A 10,831-nucleotide genomic window follows, 5' to 3' on the forward strand; every position below is an offset into this window, starting at 1 on the left:
TTAATAGATTTACAGTTTTAAATCCCAGTAGTCTTAGAAAGGGAATAACGTTTATCACCCTGCATGCCATGTAAACATCAGACAGGTTCTTTATGGCATTCTGAGAACAAATCAGACTGCTCCCTTTTCAGTTTTGAACTGCATGGAAAGACCCCTTTTTCCATGTTCTTCTCTCCCTTACTAAACACACACACATTCTTCTCTAAACCTATGGTCAACATCCACTTTTTTAAAATGATCCTTTGAAATCCACAATATGCATCGAATTCCTTGAACTGTTGTGTACAAATATGCATGCCTTGGGTAGCCAATGAAAAATATTGTCCAAATTTAACTTGAATACACCCTGAATTGTATTTAATAATAAAAAAACTATTAAAATTTGTCTCAACAGTTAGTTTCTAATAAACTATTGTTTTGTCACTGAAACACTTAATTAAAAATACTGAACTTGTGTTTATATGGCTTAGTATAGCTTTCTCAACCAATACTACTATAGGCTACAAATAGTTTTTGTTCCACGGCTTACCTTTTTCAAAACCTGCTTGAAAAGGAAGGAGCGTTTTTGGTAAAAAAAAAAAAAGGCCTGGCCCTGACAAGAGCGCTGTGCGCTGTGAGGCTGCGCCGCTGCTGCACGTGCTGAATCCGGGTCAGAGGGAACTGCTGCTCTTTGAGAGCTGCATGAATACCCACGAATAGAAAAGTTGTGTTCAGTTAACCGATTAAATCAGCGAAAAACAGGGCAGTGCAAGCCTTTCTCACTGCAGACCAAGTCCAAATAGTTCGGGGATGCTTCTATGCTTGCAAGGTTATGGGAATAGCACAAATAATCCATTCGTCTGTTTGTTTGACACACGCATTATAGACCAGACAAAAGATAAGGATTGAAAAAAAATGCCGGACCATTTTTGCTGCACTTCTCTCAAATTTTTGTTTACTTTCTGTAGGCCTCGTATTTAGATCTGAGTATCACACACCGCCACTCCTTACAAAGTTATTTTGTCTCATGATACATATTCGATTACGAACGAAAGCCGGTACCAGTAAAGATCCCAGATGAAGCAACAGACCTCATCCACTTATAGGTAATATATGTTATATGTCATATGTTATATATGGCCTATACCATGACAAAATGTCAACCACCTGCAATGTAAAAATGTGCCACATTTTCAAATATTTTTTTATTTCAAGTGTATCTTAGCTAGGCTACGACAAAAAAAGGTGTATTTTCTGAATAAGTTTAATAAGAATAAATACAAAAACGTCTATTTAACTTCCATTTAAAATATTTGTACTGTTGTGTGGACCGGCTTAAGTAAAATAATGAACCACTTCTATAGAGGCTATATGATTGTTATAGCAGACATCTGCATTATAGTTTATCCCCCCTATCTTTTTTATTGATAACAATTATCTTCAGTTTCTGATTAATCTAATCTTAACCATGGCTGGGACTTGTCGTCGCCAATAAAATAATGTGGTCTGAGAGGGTCTGTTGCGGTGATACAGATCAGCTATGGTCTCTGCTGACCCATGCGGGTGAAAGGGCCTATCTTTCTGCTGCAGATGGATTTATAAGTTAGAACGGGCTTAAAATAACGATTTATCACAATCACAACTTGCAATGATTGCACTCGGATCAGATCATATTTGTTTTTCAGAACTTAGTTTGCATTAGGGCATAGTTATTTTTGATTAATATATATATATATTGGGATATTCATCTCACGGTGAGAAACGATATGAGTAGGCTATGGTCAGTGAAAACTGATTTAGCAACAATTGTGTCAAAACAACACGTGGATAGGACTGAACACGACATTGATAATTTGACATGACATTCTCAGTAAAACACACACATTCATATTCAAGTGCCGAGTTAAGTAAGCGAGGAACATTGGTATACACGTGGGTTATTGGTGTACCTTGTAGTTAGTTGAAGTTGTTGTCATGTGAATACACTGGGTTGGAATATTGTCAGAAAAAGACATCCATATTTGCTTTGTCTACGGACATTCCAATGTCAAAGCAATGAGGATCTTGGCCACGGAATGTATCTGTTGTTACTATCTTGTATGTCTTTTGGTTGGACTAAGGATAATGATGAACATGTGATATGTTCAATACATACTTTTTGGAATGCAGCTCATTAAGATATCAGAGTGTCAAAGACATGTCAATGCCAATACAATTGGCATACATTCTGTTTAGTGTCTTAAAAGTGCATGCTGTTGGCCTGTTTAATTGAGCTGTTCGTTATTATTCCACCAACATAGAATAAAACAGTGGTACCCTCAGAAGTATAGGCTCTGGGCTACTTTTTCTCCTTTCAAAAGAGACTTCCTGTCCTCACAGTGCATTGAAACCTAATTATTTCGCAGCTACAAAACATGTTGGAAATGTTTTAGAGAACAATCAGAACTCTGTCTAAGAACAACTGTCATCTACCATCATAATTATTGTCAATTCAATTGTAAATATACAAGTTATTATCATTGGTTTTGAATTTAGGATAGAATGCAGGGAGAAAGCTTTTCTGGGGGGGATGTTCTTCCCTGGGTGAAGAAAGGCTCTTTCACCGAACAACAATGGCAGATTGAGGCAGGGGAGGAGTCCACCATGCTTAGTCCATTTAATGGCGCGTTTACTTAATTTCTGTATTCACTGGCAACCATAAACAAAAGAGGGAACGGGACTCTTGCTTAAGAGCTAGGCCTACATGACGTTAACGTTTACCATAACACATGCATATATTTAGGAGCAAAACGATTTTTGTTCAACATCTTGTCTATGGTTTTGGACACGTAGGCTATATGTGTCGCCTAGTGTCGTAAAAGGACCCACAGCATGTGCATCAGAATCACTACGCTCGTCTGGGCATAATATTACAATTTCTCAACATATATGCTCATAAACGATTGATGGTGGACAATGAAGACTCACTTAAAATAGAGACTTAATGCAGAATATATAACAAAATGGAATACTGTATTCTGATTTAGAAATATACACGGACACAAACACGCAATAAATAATAATAAGCGCTTTAGGAAATATACGACTATAATTGCTATTGAAGAATATCCCAATGTTTATATTAAATAGTTTTGCATAACTGTGACTGATAACACGTTTATCTAGTGTCATTATCCATGTTCGGTATAAAAACTAACTAACTAACAAAACGTCTAGAGCACTTTTACATTTTGACAAATATTTTATGTAGGAACACCCAGTCGAGAAAAGTGAACAAGGATATAAAAGATGGTGATGGGAGAGCAATATTATGTACAAGCATATCTACACATATAGGATATTACAGACCGGGAGAATGATCGCGTTATTTACATATCTACACATATAGGAGAGTACAGACCGGGAGAATGATCGCATTATTTGAGATATACATAATTCAATATAAAATCTTGAAATAAAAATACAAATCTGATACAGTCATAACGATTCGGTTCCACATTTCACCATTTACTCCACACAGGCAGTGACAGAAGTGTAGTACAAAGGTGCTTAAAACGTAAATGATTGTCTGATGAACATAAAGTCAAACAGAATTGCATCTTGGCTGAGCGGCATCATCACTTGGACTAAAACGGAGATGAAAAGGCGATAAACACCCTCTGGTAATTAATTCCCTCTTCTCGATGATCCTTGTAGAAATATTGAACAAGGTATTTTTCCCAGATACAAAAAAACATCATGCAGGTAGAGGTGGTGGTGGGGGCGTGGTGGGTCCATTGAAAGCGCTTACAAAATATGTTTTTTTGTTGTTCTTTTTTTTATATATATATTTATATAAATTGGTCCTTTTTTCATCCTCGATATTTCATAGTTTTTTTTTTCATGTCCATATTTCCTGTAAATATGTATATTTTTATATCATACGTCGCACTCGGAGTCACTGGATGTTACTGAAAGAATGGACGTTCCAGTGTCAACTCGCTCTGTCATACTGGAGATGCTGGTAGTAGGACTGGCCGCGGTCGACGGCGATTCGGCCGAGCTGCGTGGAGTACACCCGGATTCTGAAAGGGACCGCATACCGTTCTGTCTAATTCCCTGGTGCTGAAGCCTAAAGAAAGGGAAAATAACATAGCAATTATATACAGTGTCCCTCCGCAAAATACCGCTCAGCCTGCTTGTCATTCACTCCATGCCTTGCCTTTAACAACGTATACATTACTATTCTGGCTCCTAATGGGAGCAAGAATAGTCTAAAACAAAGCAGAAGAAATACTAAAAATGGCGAAATATGACAGTGTTTATTAGAATAAGAGGCTGGTTGTTAGTTATACTTAATCCATGGCCAATACAATTTGAGAAGTGTCTTTTATATTTGATTTTGTCATATCTAGGCCTACGTCCAAATGAATGAGAGACTACAGGTCTACATCCAAATGAATGAGACTCAATTTTTCTGATTGTTTTGGTTTACTGACACGTCAAAATGGGGAATAATTGCAATCATCCTACATGAATCAATCCACAATGTAGGCCTCCGATTTTATCAGTGAGAAAACACAGAGGATAAAATATAGTTTTGTTCTTCTATTATTCAACAACTTGTTTTTTCTGTTTTCATCCAGTTCAATTTGTCATTTATTATTGCATTGTCAATAAATAATAGTCTACACACATTGTGAATCGAAAACATGGCTGCAAAACAGGCTATAGTTTTAGAATGAATATGTGGTATTTATGTTGACAGCTTATATCAAATGTTATGCATCAATCGTTTCCAAACGTCTATAGTCTAATGTATACGTTTCGTATGTGTAAAAAGCACCACGAATAAAAAATAATAATTCGTAACTGAACACATTCATTTTGCAAAAACGATCCAATCTTTCCCAGTGTTTCCTTGTGTGTGGTTTCTTCGTCTGCACTGGCCTTTTGCAGCTTCTACATGTACATGATATTATGTTGATTAAACAACGAACCAATAACCTATAAACTACGTGTTTTGTTTTATTTCCTGTTTGTGGTCAAAATCTATACCACGCTGCAGTGTGTCAAGTTTTCACACCAAAACATTCACTTGTTGAGGGAAGATAACAATCAATTAAAAACGTAGTATCACCACAACATGCTGTATTCAAAGTTTAACAGACATCCTTATGAATATTTTTTTTTTGTCTTGTCTGGAAAATAGGACAACTTGAAGACTTGCATTGCTGCTGATTTTCTTTGTGTGAACTTCCTGTTTTGTTATCTAACGCATACAGTGATGTTTTCATTTTGCTTATCAGGGAAACTAGCATATCAACGTAATCTAGCCTACACGCTTTCCAATTTGTCGAGAGTTGTGTGTTTTACGTAGAATAATCTTTTATGCATTTTAATATATTTTTGATTATTTTGGACAGCAATAATAGTTATATTTTTCTGTACACGCTTTGAAAAAAAGGTTCTATGTAGAAACCCCAAATAACTATTTGTTCTAAGAGTGTAGCCCCTGAATGCATGTAGGCCAATGAGATTAAAAAGTAAAATGTCGCCGTGCTCCATCTCCACCTCCAACCGTACACCCAATTTACTCATTTGTAACCCCTCTATAACCTTGTTTATGACTTCGATTAAGTTTTATATTTACATGGTAGGTTTGCATTCAGTTTATAGGAATTATTTTTGCTTATTTGGTTCTGTGTAGCCTATGCTTAAAAAATGAACAGCGCACTGACCTGTTTTTTGCTGCCGCGGCTCTGTCCCGTTGCCTCCGGTTTTTAAACCAATTTCCGACCTGTGTAGGAGTGAGTCCAGTGGCTTGTGCCAGTTCCCTTTTCTTGCTGGGGTTTGGATATGGGTCCTGGAGGTACCACTCCCTTAACAGACCGCGCGTCCTCTCTTTGAAACAGTGCGTCTTCTGCTCGCCGTCCCAGATGGTCCTGGGCAGGGGGAACTTCTTACGTACCCTGTACTTGTCAACCGGTCCTAAGGGGCGACCGCGCAGCTTCTCGGCCTCCTGATAGTGTGCCTCCAGCCACATGGCCTGCAGTTTGCCATGGGAGTCTTTGGTAAACTTGTGGTTCTCCAAGATGTGATAAAGGTCTCGAAAATTCCCAGTGTGGAAAGCAACCACTGCGCGAGCTCGCAGGATGGACTCATGCTTGTTGATCTGCTCGCATGCTCCCGGTGCTACCGGCAGGGACCATAGGAATCGTCCCAGCCGTTCAATGTCTCCGGTTTCCTCTAGCGTCTCACAGACGCTAGCCACTTGCTCCGGAGAGAAGTTGAGGGTCGGTAGCGCAAACATTGACAAGTCTTCTGGAGACCTGGTGGGAGTGCTGCTCGCCAAGAGCACAGGGCGCTCAGTGAAGTTTGGCAGGAAGAAATGGGAGGGATAAAGCTCTAAAGGGGATCTGAAAACCATGGAATGACCTGAGAGAGAAATACAGTTATCAGGAAAAAGAACGACGAGTAAAGATTGTACGATTCAATAGCTATCGCCTAATGACACCAGCCTCATAATATCTCCCCCTAAATCCACCGTGAGTGTAGCACTGAAACATTTTGTTTCGCTTTTCTATTGGTCTTCTTAGTGTGGTTGTGAGGTTGTCATGGCAGCCCTGCCAATCACTGTCAAGCGTGCCAATCATTAGCCAGTACGTAGACTAGGGCTTTCACCACTTCTGTTGCAAGCACCGGGGGTTATCAGAAACTCCAATCTCAACACCACCCTCCCACTGCACGATAGTGAAGTATAAGACAAGGCTCGCCTATTTGTTGAATGGAATTAGCAATTAGTGGGTGGAATATTATTGCGATCTTAACGAGGCTCGTTAGAGCTCAAGAAGAAATGTGGGGAGAGATGCTTGTTTTTCAGGCAGGAGAACGTTTGGTTTTCTTTTTTTTGTAACAGTCAATTCACACCTTATATTGGGGTAGTTTTTCCATTTTGTCCCATGTGAACACTTTTAAGTTTTGGTGAGGGACGAAAGCTGGCATCATTCAGGCCCATGGGGGACTAGTAAATATATTTTGCGTATATGCGTATAAAAAAACGTTATTTAAACGAATAAAACATAATATAGTCATTTGTACCGTTTGATATGCCTGTCTGACTCACTTCCGGAGATGAATCGGAAAAGGCGATATGTCAATATTTTCGTGACACAGTCTGGGCGCTTGCTTTGCTCAGAGAACAGCAGACCGTCGGTGTGGGTGTAATTCGCAGTGGCTCAACCTCTAGTCGGGCTTGGCCTCCGCTGGTATTACGCAGCAGTACAACCCTGCTGGCCCACTGCCCAGTGTGCGTTTTTCCAAACAGCGTTTTCATGTTAAATAAATATCGATGCGGTGCATTGTAATGATTCAACGTTTTGCCATTGGTATTGTTTTTGCAGTTCTTGCGCTGTAGGCCTAGTAGTTTTGGCGACCATTTGTATAATTATGGTGAAAATGATTAGTCTGAAACTATATAGCCTAAAGAAAACAAATCAAATCCAATTTTATTTGTCACATACACGTGGTTAGCAGATGTTAATGCGAGTGTAGCGAAATGCTTGTGCTTCTAGTTCCGACAATGCAGTAATAAACAACAAGTAATCTAACTAACAATTCCAAAACTACTGTCTTATACACAGTGTAAGGGGATAAAGAATATGTACATAAAGATATATGAATGAGTGATGGTACAGAGCAGCATACAGTAGATGGTATCGAGTACAGTATATACATATGAGATGAGTACGTAAACAAAGTGGCATGGTTAAAGTGGCTAGTGAAACATGTATTACGTAAGGATGCAGTAGATGATATAGAGTACAGTATATACGTATGCATATGAGATGAATAATGTAGGGTATGTAACATTATATTAGGTAGCATTGTTTAAAGTGGCTAGTGATATATTTTACATCATTTTCCATCAATTCCCATTATTAAAGTGGCAAACTATGCTTATTGCATTCTTTCATTTTCACAACTATAGGCATGATCAATATCCACATGTCACTGGATTTGGTTTAGAGCCCACATCAGCAGCCATAGTGGCGTGGTTTTTATGTTTATTACAAAAGTGACTGTAGGCCTACTGCCCCATTATTTGTCATGGCTTAGTTCGTGTCAAAACTACGAGTTCACAGTCGCGAACAGTGCTCACATTGTTTAAGCGCATGCATTAGACGTAGTGAAACACAACATCTAGACTTCGGCTAATCCGGCCTCAATAAAATTGACATAATTATCCTATGCCGCCTTTCTAAATCATTCAGGAATTCCAAACGTGTCCTTCTCTTTCTCCAGCCTCATATTTTTGCATTCCTCGCCATCTTCCTATACCACCGGTTCCAGCACAAGGGAGGGTAAGTAGCATGCACATCTGCGTTTTCGTTTTCTGTTTATCATATTCACATCCAATTACAATTACTGTGAGGTTGTTCCAGTGGATGCAGATACCATATTTATACCATTGCTTTGTTTTCGTGTGTGCGTCTGTTTGTGTGTGTGTGTGTGTGTGTGTGTGTGTGTGTGTGTGTGTGTGTGTGTGAGAGAGTTTGTGTGCGCGCACTATAGGGGTGGGGTGATGATCATGTTGGAAGCTTAAGGGCAGGTTGTCTTTGGGATCAAATCTGTTTGCTCCCTTGTCATACGAAACTCAGGAGAAGTAATTCCAAGTGGCACTTGAATTGGTCCAATTGGAAAGCTTCTTGGACGGGAAGTAACCTGCGTTATTTCCATGCTGGCTATGGTCCTGTTAAAACTAACCTGCCCCTTCTCGCTCCGTCAATATTAAGAGGGGGCTTAACGGAAAGTAATCGGAATATTTAAAGCTGCTTTGCTTGTGTCCCCGGTCTACACATTTATCTGATCAATATGCATCGACTCCAGGTATTACGTAGAGCTATTTTTTTAAGGAGATGGAGCCTAGTTGTAAGCAGCCCTCGCAGGCAATTCGGAAATCACTTAGGTGAAATGTAAAACCTGAATGGGTTTGCAAAGCCAGTGGTAAATCACATTCTTCTTACATAGCCTAGCTTTTGTTTACGCTAAGCATGTCATTAACACCACCATACAAGTTTATTCACCTGGCCTAATTGTCTGTTTATCCTCCAGCGTCTTAGTATTCCTCTCTTAACGATAACCAGCGGGAGACGCGTTATTCAATGCCGATTAACCATTAACCTGATCTTTGTTTATTTACCACCGAACCCGGACGTGACAATACAGGCATGAGTTAGGACTAACTCTAAACTGACAACACAAATATTAATTAACCTTGACTCGGCGTGATTACTTATCGGGGATGTATATATTGGCGCCCGTTGACTCTGGGCTCAACATTTCGGAAGTTAGGCTATATTTGTGTCAATGTTCCAAGGGGGGAAATAAACAAAGATATTAGGTTGCGTCACATTCTGAGAGGGGGAACCGAGCCACTCAATGAAAAGGTAAGAAAAGCATTCATTTTTATTTTCTTCCCTACTTAACCTCGGCTTCTCAATTGATGACCAGAAAAAAACTGCTACACCCACCCCTGATCAAAATGCATGCGTAATTGTTTGGTATTTTCAGCAAAAGGACTGAACAGAATGCATTGAATTATGAATTATTTCGTTTTTCTGACGCATGTATAGACTATACATACTTCAATAGACCATTTTGACACTGCATGGTTAAAGATTGAGATTGTTTTTATGACAGGGTCTTGGTCACATGCTGATGTGGGCAGCGACAGTTTCTCTTAAAGTTCTTGACTGAACTCGCAATAGAACGCATTCGAACTTTTAGGGTGACATTTTGTCAGATTTACCACAAAACTACGTTATCCATCAGTCAGCATAGTTATTTCTTCTCTATTTCGGCTTCTTCGTCTTTTTTTCTCGTCTTCTTTTCGTCCTCATTTCCCCTTCTTCATTCTTCCTTGTTTTAATCGGATTTTAAACGGGTGATTGCCAACGATTAACTACAGGGACAGGACTATATATGCATTATATCTTGAAAAAAATCCGTTTGTCCATGGGCGGAGGTGGAAATCCTTTCCGGATCCTGTAAGTTCCTTAGTCACACACTGGACTCTGTCTCTTTAGTTCACTATTCATTCTTTAAAAATCTGATTGAATAAAACGCTTGTTTGAACCTACTTTTAAAATCGAATCGTTTTAGGATAGCCCATGATTTGCGCAAGACGCACGCGTTGTAAAGACTAATAGTGATGAGCTCACCCAAATGTCTTAGCCTATAACATGTCGATAGATGCATGGAAAACATTAACAATTACATGATTGGTTAGGTATATTGCCGTGTCAATTTAGTGTTAGATCATCTGAAAAAATGCGATTGCATTTGGTTTGCTGCTTTCGTATCTGTCTTCATGGAGTGGAAACGAGCACCAGTCTCCTTCAAGTCTTGCACAGCAAGAGCTGCTGCAGCTGTGTAACGCTGTCGGAATGGGGCGCAAATACCCCTTTCTTGGTTTTCTTAGCATCGGCTTCAACCCTCTTTGCTGGGCGTCCAAAGGTAGTGTATAGCTCTGGACTGGAGCGTTTATTTTTATTAATCTTTCAGTAGCCTATATCGTTTGTCTTTTTATAATGATTATGACATACACACCTTGAATCAGACGTGGCCTTGAATCAGACGTGTACCTTTATAGACTGAAAATATATATTGGCTATTGTCACTACTAAATGATTTATTGGCCATTGATACAGCCTGGGTAGTATTTGCTTGGCACATAGTACTGGGAGGAATTGAGTGTTTGTCAAAGATAGCAACAATGAGAACCAATGAAACCAATGAGAATATGGATGGAGATTACGAGATGGATGGTTACCCATGCAGGACAGGTGACTATGGGTCTTTTGGACAAAAG

The 10,831-nt window shown here is 39.3% G+C and overlaps 1 protein-coding gene across 1 annotated transcript; it reads right to left on the bottom strand.

Moving 5' to 3' along the window:
* Positions 1-2,972: 2,972 nt before the first annotated feature.
* On the bottom strand, positions 2,973-6,623 carry LOC118396742 (homeobox protein SIX3-like). The gene is made up of 2 exons (XM_035791139.2): positions 5,700-6,623; positions 2,973-4,090 (listed from the first exon to the last, which is right to left on the bottom strand). Exons 1-2 carry the CDS (start codon positions 6,386-6,388, stop codon positions 3,898-3,900), a joined length of 882 nt encoding a protein of 293 aa, XP_035647032.1. The 5' UTR covers positions 6,389-6,623; the 3' UTR covers positions 2,973-3,897.
* Positions 6,624-10,831: the final 4,208 nt, after the last annotated feature.

This window comes from Oncorhynchus keta, chromosome 2 (genome assembly GCF_023373465.1).
Source record: "Oncorhynchus keta strain PuntledgeMale-10-30-2019 chromosome 2, Oket_V2, whole genome shotgun sequence".
In the NCBI taxonomy this organism is placed as follows: domain Eukaryota; kingdom Metazoa; phylum Chordata; class Actinopteri; order Salmoniformes; family Salmonidae; genus Oncorhynchus; species Oncorhynchus keta.